Source organism: Spermophilus citellus (assembly GCF_964194105.1).
Source record: "Spermophilus citellus genome assembly, chromosome: 15".
Lineage (NCBI taxonomy): Eukaryota > Metazoa > Chordata > Mammalia > Rodentia > Sciuridae > Spermophilus > Spermophilus citellus.
Genome location: NC_138195.1, coordinates 49,275,970 through 49,298,939, shown reverse-complemented (window position 1 = coordinate 49,298,939; position 22,970 = coordinate 49,275,970). Strand labels below are relative to the sequence as shown.

General features: G+C 43.5%; 1 protein-coding gene across 1 annotated transcript in view; it reads right to left on the bottom strand.

Moving 5' to 3' along the window:
* LRMDA (leucine rich melanocyte differentiation associated) overlaps window positions 1–22,970 on the bottom strand; it is a 1,037,232-nt gene that overhangs the window by 463,922 nt on the left and 550,340 nt on the right. The window contains exon 3 of the mRNA XM_081267524.1: window positions 1,748–1,892. Coding sequence (XP_081123650.1) covers window positions 1,748–1,892 — 145 coding nt within the window. The remainder of the gene's footprint in view (window positions 1–1,747; window positions 1,893–22,970) is intronic.

Here is a 22,970-nt window from a genome sequence, read left to right as displayed (position 1 = left end):
TCTCCTAAGACCACTAAGGAAGCCACAGGACACACTAGCTATAAATGTTTTATAAGCTGTAGTAAGTTTTATAAGCTGTAATAAGTTTTCAAACAATGACTAGGAAACCTGGTTGACCAGAGGGTAGAAGAGGGAAACCCCCCACCAGATATGTCATTATGACCCAGACTGAATTTACTTAGAGGCCTTCCACTTCTCTATTAGAGTGGCCATTAATAATGGCCGCGAGATGCATACTTGCTAAGATATGAATGTTTGTGTCTCCCCAAATTGGAATGTTGAAATACTAACCTCCAGCTTTCAGACTATGAGAAATAAATGCTCATTATTCTACTCAACAGGATTCTGTCACAGCAGCAAGGGCAAATGGAGACAATACAAAATAAAGAAAATATTAACTTATGGCTTGAAGAATAGTCAATGGCTAATAAATGCTTTGCAAAATATCTTTAAATGCTGACATAAGCATACAAGTCAAACTTAACAGGTATATCTGCCTTTATTTTACAATCTAGTAAGAAATGCCCTGGCTTCTTTTCTATTTCTACCTTATTACATGAATATGAACAAGTGATTTAACTACTCCAGGTTTCAAATGTTCTCTCAGTTAAACAAGGCAATTGAACTTCAACTCTGGAGCCACAGAGAACAGAAAGAACTCTGACTACAACCACAATCTGAGATGGAATCTAGGGCCTAGCATCTTGTTAACTGTCTGACAAGGGTTGGGGTGGAGGTCTATACTGCACCTCTCTCCATTTCTAGATAAATGGAAAAACTGCACCCTCCTAACAGGGCTTTGTAAGAATGAAAAAAAAACTATACTTAAAGGATGTAGCATAGAGCCTGATGCCTGGGAGTGTTCACTAATGAAAAGTTAGTGGTAATGACTCATTCGTTCATCCCACAAATATTTATGGAACTTGTCCTCTATGACAGGCAGTATTCTATGTGTGAAGGATGGAGAGAACTCCCTGCCTTGTGGAGTTGGCATTCTAGTGCATGATAATCCATAACTCTAACAACAGAGGAGTTATATGGCTTGGGTAACTCAGAAAAGGTTCCCCGGATTCTGTTCTCACTGCAGAATCCAGTGCGGGTAGTCCCCTGCGAGTCTGTCTGTAATGGGCACCTACTCAGGGGAAGCCTGACCCAATGGCGCTCCTAGGCCCCTATCACAAGCCAGTGAGGTACACACCTGGGAGTGCAGAGCCAGGCCTGACTGTCATAACTCTCTTCCACCTCAGCTCTTGCTCCTCTCCTTTTTCTTACCAGAACTGTTACTCCTGCCTGCACCAGAGCCTTCCAGAAACCCAGACGGCCAAGTTTGCTTAGCGGCATTACCTCCCACTTCCCACCAGAGGTCGCTATCCCACACAAGCCCAAGCCAACCCGACCAGCTTCGCCTCCTCCGCAGCAGTGACATTATTTTCTTTCTCTATTTTTATCTATTAAAAAGATTTCTTCGCAGCCATAACTTAGATCTCTACACTAAAATGGAGCAACAGGAAGATATAATGGTGCATTTCATTTATGAATGACCTATAATAAATTACTCTGAAGTGTCCCGGGTGCCAGAAGACAGAACGCTGTGTCTGCCCATGGACTGTATTTCACATACTTTAATTTAGCTGACACATAAAACTCATTTGACATTTTGCAGGTATTTGGTATGGGGGGGGGCGGGCGGCAGGGGACCACTGTGGGGCTGGGCGGGGAGTGGGGGGCGGCAAGGAGTGGGGGCGACAGGCAGAGGAAAGGATATTCGGTTCTTGTTGAGGGTTAAGGTGTGGAGCTGGGGTAACCCTGGCAACACCAGGTCGTCCCCGAGCAGATTGTTGTCCAAGATGAGTTCCTCCAGGCTCCTGAATGCGCTCAGTCCTTCCAGTGACCTGCAATGACAAAGGCAACAGGAAAAATGATCCTGCACTAAATCAGGGAGGCCATTATGAGCCGAAATAAATATTTTAACCTTCCCTTTCAGGACTGGGAATAGTTTGGGCTTGGTGCCTGTCAGCAAAGTGAATGACAAGAATTAGTAGCGGGAGCCGGGGTGGGGGCGGCGGGGGAGAAGGGGCCGCTGGCACTCACCGCATCCTTCACGCATTGCCAACATGAAGGATGAGGGTCACTTAGTGAGTAGCCAGGATCCAAAACAAAGGGCTTCAGATACGGCCTACAGGATAAATTTGTCAATGTCTTGTGCCTTCAGGCACCCAGCCTGGGCTGACCCTAACCTCCATTCCCAAGATAAATAACTCTGTCACAGTTCACCTTCATTCCCTGGACACAAATTTAAGTTGTCATCCATCATTCCTGCCTAGAAATATCATACCCCTCTTACAATAATAAATATAACTTCAAGTATCATTTCTTAGCGGTTCTCCTCTGTACAGTCGCAGGGGAAATGGCAAGGAGGGCTTCTTTTCTTTCCTTTCATATCCTTTCACTTTTTTCCCCCTCCCTCTGCCTTTTTTCTTCACTAATCACTTAATTTGCTTCTGCCCAGTGTCCCCATGGTTGCCCAAAAGGCAAGGCATCTGTGGAATTACATAATCGCTCCAGCCTGAGAGGGGCTTTTCTTTTTCTTTCATTATTTCTTTTTATTTGTTTTGGGTTTTGTTGGGAGGAGGAGGGTTGAGAGAATTTTCTTTTTTGCTTCAAAAGCTCTTGACCTGGAGTTAGTGTTTTAATTTATGGAACGTGAATTTCTCACTTTATTTTTGAAAAGCAAGGGGAAAAAAAATAAGGGTAGACCTAGCAATGGAGATGTTGAGGCAGTAAATAAAAGGCGTCTAAAAGGATTAAGGACCCAGCTCAGGGGGGCGAAATCATGTATCAGAAAGGGAAAAACGGCTTTGCTTATACACACAGCTGAAAGTTAACTCTTCATCTGATGGGCTCTCGTGAGTGCCCATCACAAGACAAGAGGTCAGGGTGGACGGGACACCCGGGCAGTTTTGCACAAGCACTTGCTTGGATGTGCACAGACATTAATTAAAGAAAGCCGCCCAGTACAGAGACTTACGCAGACACAAACTCCCAGCTCGTTCACCTTCCAGACCCAGGATATGTGCTGAGCTTGCACAGGCTGACAGCTGAGCTACGACGTCTATCTGAGGGAGGACTCGCATGGGATCCCTGGCTACTCTATAAAATGTGACGAATCAGGAAGATGTCGTCCACACTATTTATTCATTTACTGATAGCACCTCCATTACTGTGCTGCATGCTTGCGTGTGCAAATGTGTGTATACAGCATGTGTGAAGTTCAGCACCAGGGCTTTCCTGAAGCATCCAGTTCTCCCTCATGGTTACCTCTGCCAAGAAGTCTCCAAAGCAGGGAGTCGATACTTGCAAGGTATAAAATGCATTGTAAGTAATTAAATCTGCAGATGCCACTGAGCCCAGAGCTCCTGCAGGCCTGTTTCTGCCAGTCCTCAGGGTGGTCCCACCTCCCCCCCCCCCGGGGGGGGCCCAACACCCAGAGCGCGCCTCCTCTGACAGCCAACACTGCCCGCTCAATGTGGAAGGACAGGGCTGTGCATGTGTTGGGCTAAGGGTCTTCAGATTTCATTTCCTGCTGCTCTGTTCCCTTTTTCCTCATGGTTCCAGGAGGCAAAACACTGACACATCTAAGCAGGAAGTTTTAGGGCTTTGCCTCAGTTCCTCCACGTCCTTGCAGTGTGAATCTGAGCACCCTGAGATCAGTTCTGAACTGTGCACTCTGTTCCTTCCAGTGCAGAGGATCATACAGAGACTAAGGGCACTGAAAAGTTAATAGCAAAGGCTGATTCCTTTCTTTTCCTTCCCTCTTTGATGCATTGATTTTCCCCCCAGGATCTGAGCTTGGGGATGTGTTGGGGACACAGGGGGTGGGCAGATGGACAAAACCATAGAGGTGTGTAGGGGACCTTTGGGGTCTTCTGAAGTCCCTCCCTCCACAGGGGTCAATGAGTGATGCTCATTAACCAAAAGTGCTTCTCAGGACCAGGCCCCTGTTTGCCAGGGAGGGGAGTGGGGAGCAGAGCCGCTCCAGTCAGGCAGCCTTATGGGGAGCTAATAAGTCTTTTGTGCACAAACATCAGCTGGGCTCTAGTCAAAGGCAGCATCCAAATGCACATTGTTCCTGAGTTATGTTATGCAAATATTATACTTCTATCATGAGAATCAGCAAATGGTTGGCAACTGGCAAGCAGAAGAAAGCTCCCTTCCAAAAGTGCTTCGGGGGAGGCATAAAACAAAATGACATAGCATGAAGAGGGACAAACAGGACACACTAGTGGGGTGCCCACCCCCACAGAGACAACCTCTGTAGGGACAGCAGGGTTCTCTGGGGCAGGATTCCTACTGCAGTGAGAGGAGCCAGGAGGATCCATCTCAAATCACCTGTCTCAGAGTCTTTTTGCCATGTAGGGTTATTAGCTGCTCAGTAAAAAGGGAACTGTGTGCATGGGGGACTGCTAATTGATAAATCCCTGTTTTCATGTCATGGGATAGCATGCCCTTGGTGATTGAACCAGCTAAATTCAGAGCTGAGGGACTGAGGACAGAGAACACAGCTTTGTGAAGGGGAAGACAGGGAGGAGAGGATTTGTGGGGCTTGCCTGGCATGTGGAGGCCAAATAAGCGTACACCTGGAAGATGACTTTATTTTTCACTTAAAAAAATATTTTATTGTTTTTGTTGTTTTCCAGAAAGGAGTAAGAGAAATAAATAATTTGCAACAATCTTTGAGTTCATACCCCTATACGCCAGATGTCCACAAACAGATATGCTCTGTTAAGTGAAATGACAAGGCAGAAAAGGTTTGAGAGAGCCACACTGGCCTGTGCTGTTTGATGGGACAGCAATAGGCAAAATGAGGACAGGACTGCAATTTCTCTGCTATAACCTTGTATGTGGACAGCAAAATACACCTCCAAATGAGAGCCCTGGTGAATGGGTGACTGTCATCCAGGGTTATTTTCCAGCTTCCCTAGCAGAGGCTGTGATGTCGTAGGTGTGAGGGGACCAGCCAGGTTTTACCCACTCCTCAGGGAAGCCAGCTGGAGACAGCTCTTCCCAGCCTGGTAAGGAGCCGCCAAGAGCAGGCAGGGAGAAGGAGAGCAGGGTCCACCCTGTGGCAGGTGGTTTGCTCTGGAAACTTAATCAGCACCTCCAGAGCTCATCTCCTGCCTCCCGCCTCCCACTCCACGGGGAGGAGAGCTGCCGTGATGTCACCCACAGGTACCATCTCAGTTTGCAGGGCTCTGCCTAGGCTCCCCCAGGAGCCGCGCTGTGGCTGGGCTGCCGAGAGTCCCAGGGCCTTTTCCAAAGTCACATCAAAAATGACAAAACATCACAATGCATTCGGCTCCAGTGGATTCAAACAGAGAGAACTTTTAAGTTTCCACTGTAATTAACCCTATCCTCGTTAAGATAATTATGATCAAGCTTCCTGTCACAGTTAATATCCCAGCATCATCGCCTGTGGCTCACACTCTGCCCTCATTAGCTTATAAAAACAGCAGCACTAAACAGGCGGCTGCTGCACTGCCGGGTCTAGGCCAGTGGCTGGGAGCCCTTGTAGAAGGGCCTTGGGCGGGTTAGTGCACCCAGCAGAGGAGACTGCTCCCTCGAACCCCTCTGCTCCTGGGTGGGCGAGCTCAGCCTCCTTCATCCTTTCCCAGAAAGTTGGCCATTGGTGAGAATAGGGAAGGAGAAAGGCCAGGGCAGAGCAAGCTGATAGCTTGGAGGCAGAGGAAATTTGGATTTGTAGTGCCCCCACCCCCTGCCCCAGAGCCAGAACAAAACCAGCAAGAGAACCATGCCATACAAACCACCAAAGGTCACCTCCAGAACCCCCCGTCCAACCTCCTAACATAGCTGGGTGCTAAGAATTCCATCTCTCTCCCCTCCCAACCTGCACCAGCGGTGATACCCGGGTCTGGCAGGAGATCAGTAGCAAGTGGTGGGGACAGTTAACCACAGACCCTGTGAAAGAAACCTCGCTTTGGAACCACATTTGGTCTCCTGTCCAGGGAGGAAAGTCAGATATTCTCAAATGAAGAAAGAAAACAAGATCCTCACTAAAAGCCTCCTCTTCTTCCTTAACTCTACCCACCTACACATCCACATGGAGAGGTCAGGGGAATTCTAGGGGCCCCAGCCCACATGTCTCATGCCTACCACCCTGGCTAGTCCCCCTGAGCTGCGAGGTCTGGCTGTTGCCAGTTCTATTGGAGAGTCTCTAGATGCTGTCTCCTAGCCCCTGACAAAAGGGACTCTGGATGCAACCGTCCACACACCTGGAAAGCTGTCAGGGGCAGCCAGGGCTCTGTGCCCTCACCAATGGACTATTTCTCAGCCAGGAGCCTGTAAGAGTCTAACAGAAAATCAGCCAAGAGAATCCCGAGGGCAGGATGGAGAGCAAGCTCGGGGTGCTGGTCAGAGGCCAGGATGACAATGCCTTCCTTCAGAGGTCAGAGGCCTCCCCATCTTCATGTGGGGGAGCGTGTCTGAGAACAAGAAGAGTGACTATGGGACAGCCACTGCTGTATACCAGGGTAGCAATATTTAAAGGCTTCCTCACCATCTGGAAAATGACTACAGCTCTTCATACCCTTCCTATCATTTGCCCTCAGACCTCTTCACTATCAACCACTAAGCAATGAATGCCCACCCACCCCAGCATGGGGCCACCATGGACAGGGCTCTCCCCGGCATCCGTTCTGACTGGTCAGTGCAGTGGTTAAATAGTTCAATCACCTCTAAGAACAGAAATAGTAATTTGTTCCTGTTTTACTCTTGCCCAACTCCCACACCTGACACACAGCAGGTCCTAGAGAAATGTCTGAAAATTACATTCCCACAGAGGCCATGACCAAAGCTACAAGGACAGGACGAGCAACACAAAGCTAACCAGTGGGAATGAAGGAAGAGAGAAGAGAATCAGCAGGGTGGCAGATCATGTTCCAGGAAAAGGCCTCGTGGCAGCACAGAGATTTTTACATACTCTGTTCACCTACACCCACGAGAGGTATTCTTTCTTTCTGCCATATTTTTTATATCCTATTTAAATAGATGGATGGATGGATGGATGGAGAGAGAAAACTACATATATCACTATATGTATACTATGTAGTATGTATATAACCATATATAGTGGGCTCTATATATTTCTCTGTAGTTTGCTATTCCAGTCACATAGCTGGAGACACATGTACACATAATGCTATAAATCCACTAGTCCATACTGTAAGTGTATCGACAGAGAATAAAAAAGTCTTTAAGAAATAGAAGAAGGTAGAAAAGGTTCTGGGCTATGTAAAGCAGAATGGATGCTGACACCAAGAAGCAATGTATCTTGGGGAGTCAAAGTCAACCTCAAAGCTCTATTGAACACTTCATCATAATTGATAATCCTTGAGCTGCAGAAATTAAAATTCAATACCTGAATGAGAAATCTGAATCCAAGACCAGTGAAAAGAGACAGTATAGTTAACTAGATCCAAAGCCTTCGTGTAACATACCTAAGAGCACTAAGAAAGCTTTCAAATACGGTACCTGAAGAATTACAGAGAACAAGTAAGTAGCTAGAAACCCAGAAATAGGTACTTCCTCTTCCTGTGTTTGAAAAGGGAAGTTAAGTAGATAGGTTCTTTACCCTTTGGATTCATGAGCTTCTAAATTTACATGTATGAGATTTTGGTAAGATTATACCTCTGGGAAACTGGCATTTGCTTCTCTTAGGACAACATGAATAACATATTTGATCATGTTAACCTTTTACTTTTGCTATCAGGAAGCACAGAACTAAGTTGTGCCCCACCTAAGTGGTACCTCATGATCTCTGTACCTGCTTCCTAACTTCATTTTTAAGGCTTATAATTTTTCATAGTCTTAATATTTTATAAATTCTAACAAACTTGCCCAAACCCTTGGTGGAATGAGATAAGACATATACCCATATGATGTTTCATGGATTCTCAGGCAGCATTTGTACATTAAGGTGGGTTTTGTGAGATCAGCTGCTCATGGAGAGGCTTGGCTAGGATCACAGAAAATATATACTGTATCCAGAGTCCACATGACTTTGAATAAATTCTAAAAACATCCCTGTGACAGGAAGGTGAAAAGAAGACTGGGAAATGACAACTTTAGGTAGAGTCATAACTGAGTCAAAAATGTGCCTGCAGAACACTGATCAGTGGCTCAAGTTGCTCTAGAGGCAGGTTCTAGGGACTCTGGGCCTATTTTGTTCTATTTTTTTTTTTTACCAATGACTTTATTAAGGATGTGTTTAATGCATTTATGAAGGCCAGAACTCTAGAATAGATACTAGGGTGAATCCTAGTTTCATCATCATTAAGAATCATAAAGATCCTGTTAGACCATTGTATCAGCCCAATAAAGATGAAATTTCCCAATGTTGAGCATAAAGGTCTAAATTTAAAGTTTAGCCAAAAATATTTACTTAAATCAAAAGGCAAATGAAAATTGAAAACATATTTGCCATCTCTCTAACAGTCTTAATATGGAAAAAGCTTTTGTAAATCATTAAGAAAAAGCTGAATCCTTAATAGAAGAATAGATCAAAACCCATGGACAAAAAACTCATGGGGAAATTGTTCAATAATGGAAATGTGGAAGAAATCTGCAGCTCCATTTGGGAATCCAGAGTATTCAAATTAAATAAGATACTTACATTTTTTTGTTAAATTTGGAAATTATTTTGCTGGTCATTGTAGTGCACAACTATAATCCCAGAGACTCAGAGGGTCTGAGGCAGGAGAATCCTGAGTTCCTGATCGGCCTTTGCAACTTAATGAGACCCTGTCCCAAATCTTTAAAAAAAATTTTAAAGGATTAGGGATGTAGCTTAATGGTAGAGCACCACAGAGTTCGATTCCTAGTATGGAGGAGGGGTTGGGGGGGGGGCAGTTAACATGGTTTTGTCAAAAGTTCAAGGTGAACAGGCCAACACAAGCCTAAAAGGAGAGTAAAATTGTTACAACCTTTCTGATGACAACTCATACTAAAATCCTTAGAAAGGATCATGATTTCATCCTATTTCTAAGTACAATAATTTGGTCAGTTAAATCAAAGACTATATGCTTTAAGTAGGTGAATTTACTACAGCATTATTTATAATGATACTGTAAACAAGCCTAAATGCTCAACAATAGAGGAATGATTAAATAAAGCCCAATATATCTATATAATGAAATACCATGCAGCAATTAAAAATATTATAGACAGATATCTAATGAGCCAGTAGAATTCCATGCTATATATTTAAGTACCTAAAATTAAATTACAATACACTATGGTACATACACCAATATCTCATGCATGGAAATTAAAAGTCATTACTATGACCTCTCTCCATTCTCCACATAAATTTTAATTTGTATCATGTTTCCCTGGGTATTTTCTTCCATATTTCTGGTTAAGAGTCATCAAAGTAGTCTTTGTTAGTTGTTACTAGCTCATAAACTGCTGTTAATACACCATCTTGTACACAGGGACTTTCATATAATTCTCTATACATACAAACACAATTAAATGAATATACTTACATATCTATTTATAGATGGACAGATAGATGACCACATCTATGTCTATATCCCCTAGGTACATACCATGAACCCCTAGTCAATTTTTATAGTTTTCTTTAGTTGCTAAATTTTGTGAATAATCTCTTTATAAACAGGAAAAAAACGAGTAACATTACTTCCAAATAAAACAAGATGACTTGCAGGCACCAAGGCAGCTTTAGATAAAAAAGGTGTGTTAAGAGGGCTTAGTATCAACCACCAGAGCAGGGCCACCACCACAGATGCTAATCTTATTTGAATCTACTCTAGTACTCCACTGCCCCCCCCCAAATAACTCTGCCTGGAGCTTTGTTTCAATTCTGGGTGCCAGACTAAAAGGGTATTAATGTTCAGAAACACCATCCAAAGAGAAAAACCAGGAGGCGAAAGGGGCCAGAAACAGTGACTAAGAGTCAAGGGGGCTTAGCCAGGAGCTGAGAAGATGGAGTGTGACAAAGTACTAAGTCTATGGAGTTCCAGAAGGAAGAATCAAAAATAAATAGGAGAAAATTGGGTATGTTGGGAGGAGATGTCTTTAACCCATTTTTTAAAAACTCATAAAAATAAAGGAGATGTTTGCCAAAGGATTAAACTGATTATGAGTCATTTTACATTTTGGATCAGAGATGAGTTATACAGAATATCTAGGAGGAATTTTTGAATGGAGAGATTAGATTCTGCAACCTCTAACATTCTATCCAGATTCTGTGGTTATGTGACCAGAGCTCCAGAGAGGTAATATAGCTTACTGAAACCATGCATGGGGAAAAAGCCACATGTGGAATGTCTGAATATACAGTTCAGTGTTCCTTCAACCATGTTCAACTCTCTCTAAATAATTTCTAGGTGTGGTCCAGAAATGGAAATTCACCACTTCCACAGCCGTTATCCAATATTACACATAGCATTATAAATCCAATTATTGTTTGTCCTTAGTTACAATGATGAACCTCGATGGTTTTCAATTTCATTTGCTTTTCAATCTACACTTCCAGATTCTCCTAAAATCCTCCCTGGAAACTTCTAGAACCTCTGGAAAAATTAGTCCCTATAGATGCTTTTTATATGACTCTCATGAGTTTAAGTGCACATTAGGTAGAGCTGGGTTGAGATTCACCAACTAACAGTCCCTAGGTGTGCACATCTATAGCTAATTCATTCATCTGCAAAAATGTATTGAGCATCAACTCTGCCCAGCACTTTGCTAGTCTCTGGGGCTACAAAGCTATCTGTAGAATGCTGCTATGCTAATATAACTAGTATGCACAGACTGAGAAGCAGTGACCAGAGAACACAGGATAATAAGTTAGGCTGGGCTGATAAGTGCTACTCTGAAGAGGAGAGTGAGGAGAACAAAAGCTTTAAAGAAGAGATGAACTTGGGCCTGGGGATATAGCTCCATTGGTAGAGTGCTTGCCTTTCATGCACAAGGCCCTGGGTTCAATCCCCAGCAGCACCACCAGCACCCCCCAAACAAAAAGAAGAAATGAACTTGAGATGAGTCTCGGTTCAATTGAATTCTAATCTTTTGAGTACCTACTGATTACTGTCCAACACACTGGGTGATAAGGGAACTTAAGAAAAGGAGATAACTTGATTCTGATGCTCAAATAATCTATAGTCCAAGAAGCTTATCTAGCACCATAAAGCATGCATATGGTATCCACATGTAGCATGGTGGGTTCTCAGTGAGCACTCATGTCTAGGGACACAGAAAGTGCCCAAGTCATTGACTCTGCTCCCAGTGAGTTTAGCATCTATAGAAGAAACAAATTGGGCTGGAAATAAGGAGAAACCATCTAGGGTGAGGATCATTAAGCAGTTTGGGCAAGATGGCTCTAGAAGTTAAGAAGAGAGATGAGGGCTGTGGTGATCACCTGTTTTGTCCTCCTGCCACCTATGTGTCCTGAAGTTATTACAGCAAGTCAAGTCCTTAAGGACAGAGACAAGGAGCCAGGTCCCCTTCCTAGATGAATGATAGCCTCAGGGTCTTGTTCCCAGTCCATTTGGGCTGTCCTCCCACCTCTCAGGAATCTTTCCTGCTTTTCCACCACCCTGGTGACACAGTTTGGGCCTTGGCTCTGAGTATGTCTCTAAAATTATTTTGATTCACGGCTTGAGATTTTACAAAACCACACATGCACGCATGAAGCCTGTGGCCTCAGGATCTTGTTTGTTTTTAAGAGTCCAAACAGTGACTTTGTGTGGCGGGATCTATAAATGGAGGTTTTCTTTGCTCGGGAGATGTGAGGGAGCGGACACGGTGTGCCGCAGCCGCGGTATGTGTGCACGTCGCCACGGGGCGGAAGGCAGCCCCTGGTGGGGGAGGCTCCCACGGCCATTGGGCAAACATATGTTGGGCCAAGAACATTGCTCTTCAAGCTCATGAGCTGTTTGCTTGAAAGATAACAGTGTCTCTTCCACACAAGCCTTTCACCACCCTCCAGAAAGGGAATTTTTAATGCAACAGATGGTGTCTACTCATTGCAAACCAACCAGAAAAGGAGACATTTACATGGCTGGGCCTCAAGGTCCTAGCATCCCAGAGGGACCCTAATCAAAGACTTGCCCAAAGACCAGCTCCCCATGGGCAGGGCCCCCCTGGAATGAAATCAAGCCAGGAAACCCAGCAAAAACGGGCCAGCTGCTGACTCTGTGAGGTCTCAGTTGGCTGATGAAGGTGAAAACATGTTTTCTGTCCTAGACTACAGGATAGCTTTTACCTCCTGCAGGACAGAAGGCCCTAGGAGATACAGTGCCTCCACCCTGGGGTTTATACATTTTTCTTTCTTCCCAAAAAACTCTAGCTCTGTGCTTTGCAAAACCTCTCAAAAAGAACAGTTTGGTGAGCTTTGCCTCCCTTTTCATATGATGGCACATTTGGTCCCTGAGTAGTGACACCTAACAATGTCAGACCAAGAAGAAAGATCAAATGTTTGCAGATGTGCAGTCCATGAGCAAAAGCAATGAATGTCTAGGGTAGAACTGAGGTCTTCACCATAAAGGTTATCTGACTGCTATTTGTGGTAGTAGAACTCCATGGTGTTTTCACAGGGAATGTGCTGTTCCAAAGGAGAATATCTTGTCAATTCAGCAAAGCCAAATAAATATAGTATGCAAACACACAAAGTAAAACCACTAAATCTGGGGGCATGAGTTCTGTTTTCAAGTCCTGACTTGGAATAAGATCTTAGGAAAATAACGCTTGCTCTGTTTTATTTTCTAATGTACCATGATGGCAGAAAAGTCCCGGACCTGTGTACTTTGCAGATATTAGTATGGGGATCACATGAGTTCTGGAACATTAAAAAAAAAAAAACCTGATAAATATGAGAATGGTTTGCTAGTGAAAAGATTATGAAAAAAATAAATGGAAAGAATTTCTTTTCAAAGGAAGAAATTAGTTACCTGATCAAAGGGAGCAAGTAGATAACGTCTCAAAGAAATACCTATATGTATTCAGAATCATCCAGGGGGATGGCAGCTGGGGAGAATTGCTGCCTGAAGAACAATCTGGAACCTGGTTCTTGTCCTGCCTTGGTCATCAACTTGTTTTAATCCTTCTCTTGAACCCTTGCCTCTGTGGGCCTTGCATGACTCTCCTGTAAATTAGAGGGGAGAGACCGTATTTCAGATCTCTTATCCATTTTAACCATTCTATGCTCCAAGAAAAACTCCCAAACCAAAGTTTGATCATTCCTAAAATCATCCCACCATTCAGTAAAATGTTCAGCAGGACTGTAGTGGGCCATCTTCAACCTTCACACAGCCAAGCAGACGAGGGTCAGAGGGCAGGGTGTCTGTCAAGACTTGAGTATGAAATCTAATTAATAAAAAAAAGATCTGGGGGGGGGTGGAGAATCAAGGGAAACAAAAATCCCCCACACTGCTTTTCTTCATTTTTCATAGCAACCCCCAACTAGGAAGTGACAGGCAAAGTGACACACTGCTCAGAGGGCAAAAGATAAATGTTTGATGAATTGACCATTGGTCGAGAAGTGATGGGCTTTGTATGTGCATAATGGCCAAGCTGCCTTGCCATGCCGATCGCCTGCCAAGATAAGAAGCCATAATGAATGGACCTTGAGATGCCCCAGACAGAAGAGCTTTAATTTGACTGTTTTTAATAAAATTAATTCTTTAAAAAAATAAGATGGCAGAAGGAAGAAGACTGAAATTTGGAGAGATCAGAAAGGCTGAGAATTACATGGACACGGAGTGGACATTAACCACTGTTTTTTTCTATTTGATGCACTCGCCTAGTAAGCAGAAGGAAGTTTGATTTTATTACACTTATAAGTCATTAAAATACCTGTATTTCCCCAGTATTGAATGGAGTCACTTGAGATGCTGAGATGAAATGGCCTAGCTAAACAGAAAGATGCTAGTCATTCATTTGTCGAATTTACTACGCATCCCTTGCCCAGGCCTAGAGTGAATGAAAGAGGTTTTTTTCCCCAGCCCCCATGGAGACTGTGGAGTTGTGAGACCCACCAGCTAAGGAAGAAAGGTTCTTCTGGTCCAAGATGGCAGCCATGCCTACGTATATCCTTGCACGCTGGACTCTGCAGCTAATTGCTCATTTCCATGTTTATCCCCTGATTTGGGTCCCCTGGTTCTGCATTTGTGTTTGGCTTCATTCCACTGATGCTAAGGTGTCCTCTATTAGAAGAATACATTGCTTATAGAAGAAACCCACGATGGCAAGAGCAGCAATCAGATAACCAGAGGGGCAATTAGGAGAAAATGGCTTTAGTTTAGCCCTAGGAGAAACCTAAACTGTCCCTGTAAGTCACCTTGTGGAACTTGTTTTCTTCCATGTGCAAAATTTGGGTTGGAGCAGATGATTTGCTCCATCTTCTGACTGATTTTAACTTGAGGCCTTTTTTTGGATAAGACATTCTTCTAGACACTGAGAGGACAAAGATACTTAAGACATTATCCTATCCCCAAGGGGTCCAAGATCTTACAAAAGGGGGCATAAACAAGGCCATCATAATTCAGTGATGTCTAAGTACTTCTTCTGCCTCCAAGTAACCTTAAAAATCTCCAAGTTCCTCTCTAACATCTAAACACCTCTGACCAGTGTCTTAACCATCCCTGTTCTTTGACTTTGAAGACAAAGTACAGAATTACAAAGAAGTTTGGTTATCCAAGCACTGAAGTGGCCACCTTCCATGATACCAAGGTTTCCCCGTGTTTAGGAGGAGGGAGCCTATGTAAAGTGCAATATGAAAAATAATTCTTCTCCCAACTCCTATTTCTGCAAGTCTACATTTTTCCATGATTGCAAAAAGAAAGTCACTCATTACTAAACAGCTCAGCAAGGCTCACAGTATTGGAGAATATAAAGTTTTATGAGCAGGTCTCTCTTTCTCTCTCTGGGTGTAAGTGAGAAAGTGAGTGAGAGAGAAAGCCAGAGAGGCTTGGCTCAGGAGTCCGGGGTGAATTATAGACTGCCGCTCAAGATTCACAGCTCTTCGTGGTAGGAGGTTAATATTCTCACATGTCATTAGGTCTGCTGGCTCTCCTGATGGTTCATTGAAGCAGGCAGCAAATTATTTCCTCATGCTGCAGAGGACAGCACACTTCAAAGCAAGGGAGCTCAGGTCAGGACAGGCCTCCAGGGGGATTAATGACTTAGGATCACCAGGGGTTGTCTGTAGGTAGGAATGGGCCTGAAGCTTTTGACAAAGCTAACTTTTTGATCAGTCTTGACCCAGCTTTCAAGCCAGACCTCCAGATCTTACTCCTATCACCTTTTAAGGACCTGCCAAAACCTGCAGGAAGATTGAGTAAGCTGTCTGGTCATTTTATCTTCACTTGAAACACCTCTGCTTGCTTTCTTCTAATGTACATCCCACCCACAGTTCAAGGTGGAGCTTAAACCCTATTCCATGGAGGAGACTTCAGCCTGCCCCAAGCCTAGCTGGACTATGTCTGGACTGAGCTCCCAAAGGACTTAAAGCTTTCATGCTTCTTCTACCAATGATTCACAGGCGTGGTCTGTTCTACTGTCCCTACTGTCTTACTCTTGTCTCCTGACACCTAGTTAAGCCATGTGACCACAGGCACAATGGGTTGTATTTCCCATAATGATGGCTAAGCAGAAGGGAGGAAATATCCACATGCTCTGAATGCAGACCCAAATCCGAAGCCTGTCTCTATTCTAGAAGAGAAGCCCCAGGGGAGACCCAGAAACATAGTCTCTTTAAATTATTTGAAAGCAATCTGGAAAACACCATTTTTAAAGATCACATTACATGAGGGAAGAGGGGTGAAGAGTACGAGACACTCATTGGAAACCAGAAAATGCAAGGTTCACCTTCCTCAGGCCCAGAATCGCTAAGTCGGTAAATTTAGTGTAAATGCCCACCACAGTGTGCATTCTATTCTCCATTCTAGGCCTTATGAGCAGCAGGAAGGCTCTCCCTGGTGTCTTCAGAAACACCTGGGAGGTTGTCCTAAGGAAGGGCCTGAGGAGCTTCCAGCAGATCTGGAAGAGACTCTGCTGAGAGGACATCCCCTCCACAAGCAGGGTACCCTAAGTGGGCAGCTTGACCAGAAGCCAGAACTTCTTGTCTGGTAGCTATGGGTGAGTGAGACTGAGCTCTCCAATGTTTTCCTTTTTTAGAGTGAGGTGCCTGCCTCAGGGTCAGGAGCATAAACAGGAATAGCATTAGGTGGCACCTCATCTCCTACCTGGAGTTGCAAATGTAAGTTTGGAGAAGAACTTGGTAAACCAGAAAGCACTCAAAAAAAGGGAAGGATCTTTATTGTTTCAGTCCTGTTTTCTTCCCTCATCTGTCTTCAAATTTTTCTCTTTAGTTCTTTGGCCCTTTCTATCATTTTCCTTAGAAACCCTACTCCCTTTTCTTGAAAATAACTTTTTTACCTGCTTTCCTCTAACCTGTTTTCCATAATATGAGTGGAAAAAGAAAATAAATGTACTCACATATACACCAATATAGTAAGACAGACCGTGCAGAGAGCTGAGAGACTAGGCAGGTTATCCTTACCCAGTCCAGTCTGGGCCACACCCCAAAGGCAAAGCTCCCTTGGGATGGCACCATAGCTAAGTGGACTCAGCATTCGGCACAGCAATAGAGAAGGCCCACAGACAGGACTCAGTGAGAGCTGAGATCCCTTCTTCTCACTGGCCCTTAGATTCCTCCAGAGCAGAATAAAGAGGAACAAGCAGATTCACATGTCCAAAGGATGCTTTGCTAACCACCTGTGTCTGACTCTCATGAAATAATTTATTAAAAATGTGGTGCTAGGGCTCAACTCTGATTTGTAAATCAAGCTCTTTGTGGGTAGGACTCTTCAAATCATTTCTATGTCTACTAAAGTGTGACCCAATCCAAGGTCATCTTCAGGGTCCAGTCAGGTGACACACTGCATTTCAGCAAAGTCAAGGTGCATCAATTATAGATATGTCTGGTGATATCCCTACAGGTGCTTGATGGCTTTATCTATAGGAAGTGAGAAAAATGGTGTCATTTAAAAATGGCCCAATGCTTTGGTAACCTTAAAACGCCTCAATTTTTTTTCTTTTTTATATTGTGTTGTTTGCTTTGCAAGAAAACATGAATCAAAATCATTATCCCATAAAAAACATTGCCTTGTAAAAATCAAGCTTATGCCCTTTCTGTATACACAATAAATCTGTCTTTCAATGCCATTACAGTAAATTGTTTAATTAGATATGAAGTACCAAAAACATGTATAAGTCTTGTGAAGTGAAAATAATAAGGACAACCAAAGCCCAACTTGAGTACACTGACAATGACTCCATCCACACCTGTCTCTTGGGCAACGGCACCTGCAAGAAGCTACCAATTTTGAGCTGGATTGAGGGATATTAAAATGTGAAAGAAAAGCACATCTTAGACATGCTGAAATATAGAAAATTCAGGTAAGACAACAGGGAGCAGTGAGGACTGAAGGAATCAGAGTACACACACCCCCGCTCACATCCCTATTAGTCGTATTGTTCACAAACACAGAAGTGAGACATGCTTGGCCCATAGCTAAGATGGCCATATAACCTGCTGTGTAAGCTGAGTCACCTCACAGGGAAAAGGAGCAGTATGATGGATTATGCCAGGAAAACAAGCACTAAAACTGCCCTCAGCAAACCAAGATGGATTTACCCTACCCATTAGCCCAAATAGCAACCCTGGGTAATGTGATCACTACAAATGATCAATTCAAACATTTGGAATCTGCAAACATTATGCATTGATTGATGTCACTTTCTACTCTATGTCTTTCAAAATACCAAGAATCCTGACATTATGTCTCAAAGAGTTCCCCTAAATGTCCTCAACTGCCCAGCAATTACTCACAACTGTCCCTTCCCGGTGAGGTACTTGAGAGGCCCCACAGACACCCCTACAGGTGCTTGATGGGATTAGATCAGTGGTTCTCAAGTAGAGGTGATTTTGCAACCCAAGGGACATGTGTCATCATCTGAAGACATTTTGGGTTACCATGACTGAGTGGTGTCACTGGAACTTAGTGAACAGAGACCAGGGATGCTGCTACACATCCTACAACATACCTCACATCAAAAAGTTATCTGACCCTGAATGGCATTAGTGCCAAGCTAGAGAAGTCCTGAATTAGAGGAAAGATAATGCTTTCACTCTGTCTTGTCAGGTAAGACACTCTCCTTTCTTTGCCTCCTGACAACTGTCCTGGCCAGCTTTCCTCTGCGCTGCTCAGGGTTTCAGCTCAACCCTGCTGACCCAAATCATGATCTAGGAAGGAGCCTCCACAGTGATGAAAGAGATGGCACAGCTGTCAGTCTCCACAAGAAAAGTGCAGAACTTTCCTGGTGTCATGGGAGCAGACAAGATTGACAGACTGTGTGACTTTTCCCATCTCTAATGTTACTGGGAAAGAAAGTGACAGCAAACATATATGGCAGGTTGAGACTGCAGCTCTTGTTAGCAATCAGAGGCCCTGAACCCCCAAAGATGCATGTGTCCTGGAACCCAGGACAATCCAGGAGAATAATCTTTATAGAATGAGCTTGTCCTAGGCTTGAAAAAAGTCTCTTAGACATGCCACATCTGTCCCAACAAAGTGTGGGTAGAGTCACCTTCATCACTCTCAATGGCCTCTTTTGTCCAGGCATCAAGAAGCAGCAACCCAGCTAGAAGTACAGCAGGAAGATATCTGTCCATCATTTACCCTTCAGAGAATGGAGAGTCCTGTAGGTAACAGCAGACCAAGGCAGAGCATGGAGGCAGAAAATAAGGGGATTGATTCAGAACTGAGGACGGAAGTGAGGTGAAGACCTTTCAAACCCAGACCAGAAATACCTCCTACATTCGTGTCCCTGGGTTACTGCAACAAAGAACCACAAACTGAGTGACTTAAAACAAAAGAAATTTGTCTCAGTTCTGGAGACTAGATATTTTAGTCAGCTTTTTTGCCACTGCAACTAAAAGATCCAACCAAAACAATTATAGAGGAGAAAAATTTTATTTGGGGGCTCAGGGTTTCAGCGATCTCAATGCCTAGACAGACAAAAGATTCCATTCCTTGGGGCTCAAGGTGAGGCTGAACATCATGGCCGGAGAGTGTAGCAAAGGGAAGCATCTCACATGATGATCAGAGAGCAGAAAGAGAGATCTCTAGATACAAATATATACCCCAAAGATGCTAGACACAAATATATACCTCAAAGCCATGCCCCCGATTATCCCACCTCCTCCAGCCATACCCCACCTGCCTTCAATTACCACTCAGTTGTTCCCATCAGGTGATTAATTCACTGATTTGGTTAAGGATCTCACAACCCAATCATTTCCCCTCTGAACCCTCTCACATTGTTTCACATGTGAGCTTTTGGAGGACACCTCACATCCAAACCATAACACTATACATCTGAAACAGAGATGTTGGTTGGGCCATGTTCCCTCTGAAGGCAGAAAGGGAAGGTCTATTGCAGGTCCTAGCTTCTGGTGGTTTGTAGCATAACTCCAATCTTCACAATGGGTTAGCCCTATATGTATGTATGTCTCTTAATAGCCTATTCTTTTTACTAAGGACATCAGTGGCATTGAATCAAGGGGTTTCCCTACCCCAATAAGATCTTCTCTTAACTAATTACATCTTTAACAGCCCTATTTCCAAATAAGGTCACACTCTTAGGTATGCCTGCCTTCACCTCCTATAAGGAAGCTCAAGGTTCCTCCTGATGCCTAACAAGGTGGTTCCCCAAGGAGATGACATCATGAGCTGCTGTGTAAGTCAGACACTGAGAACTGAGAATCATGAGCCCTCATGGGGTGGTCCACTCCAACTTCCTTAAGCCATCTTTACTTTACTTTCCTCTCCCAACACCTGGCTTCCTGTACCTGCTTTAATGCAACCATCATTCAGAATATAAAAATGCAGCACGCCATTTATCTAAAGTTCACACTCGCATCCATCTTCATTCTCTGAAACATAGCCATGAAGCTACAGGCAAGTAAACAATGCCTGGCACGAAGTCAATGTTCAATAAAGGCTTGTTTCTTTTTCTTTCTCCTTTCAGCCCCTCAGCCCCAATGAAGATGTCACAAAGTCAGCATATTATGTAAGAGGATCAGAAGGACTCATTCAGAAAGCTGTAATTCTCAGTTAAAGAGGAATTTTAAAGTTTGAGTCCCAATTGAGTGCCCAAACTGAGCTAAGGTAAGGAAATAATGGCTATTATACTGACACCAAAGGAAAACAGATTAAAAACTAAAAACTGAAACAAACCAACCCCCCCCCCAAAATCCTACTAACAAAAAAGCAGAGGAGATTGGGGCAACTCAATGTAGAGGCACTTGGCACTACAAAAAAAAAAATCATTTAGCCATCAAAAAATCATGGTTGAGTCCTAAATCAGCATCATCAAAGGAAAAAACTCAAGAGGACCTCCACTGCAGTTGTTTTCATCTGAAGTATCAGACACTGCTGCATTTGAATTGTTTATAATTCTTATGGAGAGACAAGATGTTGATGTGTGGAAATTAAACAATACGAGATTCCAGGAGTAATTCAAGATAACAATAGAACTGTCACAAAGCAATATATGATTATATGCCACATAAACAATATAGGAAATAAGTGTAACAAGAACTCGGAGGGAATGATTACTTTTGGCAGAAAGTCCAGGAATGACATTTTAAAAGAAGTATATTCTGGGCTGAGTCTTCAAAATTTATTATGAAAGTATACTCTGCATAACTTCTTTAAGAAAATAGGGAGTTGGTAACAGAAGTTTCAGGAAGACTTCATTCTAACGTAGTTGATATTATTTAATGATTAAAGTCAACCAGTAAGATGTGGAGACCTTGTTTTTACACAATATCAGAATAAGAGGATGTTACAATTAACAGTCCAAGATGGGCTAGGCAGCTTCTAAGATGGTTCCAAAGATTCCTTCCTCGAAGTAGCCTCATGCTTGCATGATCCATTCCCTTGAGTGTGGCTGGGTTTTGAAACTTGCTTCTGATGCATCATGTAAAGACACAAAGACTGAAGATTTTGTTCTTTTGGATCTTTCTCTCTCACTGGCTCACTACCCTTTCTTGCCCCACGAAGAGGCCCACATGGCAACAAACCGAGGGAAGCATCTGACCAGCAGCCAGCAAGAAAATGAGGCCTTAGTCTAACATCTCTCAAGGAACCTGACCCTCTCAATGCTCATGTGAACAGCCAAGTCTTGAGGCAATGATAGCCTTTTTCAGTACCTTACCACAGCCTTTGAGAGACCCCAGACTAAGCCACATCCAGATTCCTGACCCACAGAAACTGTATGATAAAAGTGTTATACATGACTGAATTGTGGGTGATTTATTACACTGAGATATATGGGACAGATGGCAAGGTGCTGATGCACCCATTCTCTAGTCTGCCAACTAAGACCCTCTCTATCCACATGAGGAATGGAGGTCAAACTCAACTGAGATCAGGAGATACAGGAGAGCAAAAAGGACTCATACCTACATTGGAGTGCTACATTTAATTTGGGGAAGCAGACATTTTACATGTATGACTCTAGAGACACAAGCCAAACATCAGGAGATATGGGTCCCAAACCTTCTCTGGTAGCTATTCATAAAGAAGGTAAATATTAAGACCCTATGGCCAACGATACAAGCCTTCTGACAGGGAACTGGGCCATGCCAATCATGACTTCCATTACTAAAAACTAAACCATGCCATGCCCAGGATGCTGAGCCACATTCATCAATGCAGGGCCAGACATCCCTGATTTTATGATGCAGGCTTCCTTATGGATTCTTCCTGCAGAGTCAGTCTCCCCCTCCTCCCTTCTACCCCTTCCCCCCATATCTATATCTATCTATCTATCTATCTATCTATCTATCTATCTATCTATCTATCTCTCTCTCTCATTTCTTTTAATACCAAATGGTGGGTTTTATTGCATCAAATCTGTACATACAGAAAGATATATAAATCATTTCACTCCTCAATAAGGAGACTGAGCGGATAGACAAAGAGGCTCAATGACTTGGGATCAGGTCATTCAGTCAAAGTGTCCCCCACATCTGCCATTTGCAAAGTGAGCTGCAATTTGGTTCATTATGTTTCTGAGAGTGTAAACTTTGGCCACTGGATTTTTGTCCCTCATGTGTCTACTGCACAAATGTGTTAGGATGGAGATCCCAAAGCAGACTTTGAGGTGAGGAAGTGAGAGCAAGTTATTTATTTGGGAGGTGTTCACATAAAGCACCAGAAAGTGAGATGAGAAAGGGAACATAGTCAATAAAGGATGCATTATGAGACAAGAAACTGCAGAGAGCAACCAAGGTTCAATTTCACTAGGGCAGGGATCAGCAAATGGCCAGATAGGAAAATAGAGTAGGATTTGTGGTTCATGTGATTTGTTACAACTATTCAAATCTGTGTGAAAGCAGCTGTAGACAAAAATGTAAATGAATGGGCAACACCATGTTCCAATAAAACATTTTTACAGTTGGCAGGCCAGATTGGGCCCACCAGTGGTGGTTTGCCAACCTCTTCTCTTGAGTAGTGAGATGCCATGTGGATCGCTTCTCAAAGACAGCTCAAATGAGGGGCAAAGAAATTGAGGTAGTTACCTTCTCTCAGCATTCACTGGTTGAGAGATAAACAGGTTCCAATGGCCAAAAAAAAAAAAAAAAAAAAAAAAAAGAGTTGTAGATACTTACAATTGGAAGCCATCAGACTGGTGTACACACAAATGGTGAGTACCAAGGACATATGGGATCCCGCCCCAGCCTAGTTCATGCATTCTTAAGGAAGGGGGAAAGAGGGTAATGGCAAAAAGCAAGAGAGAAGGAAAAACAGAGGCCTTCCATGATGGGTGGTGTGCTTTGTCAATAAGACACCTCTCCC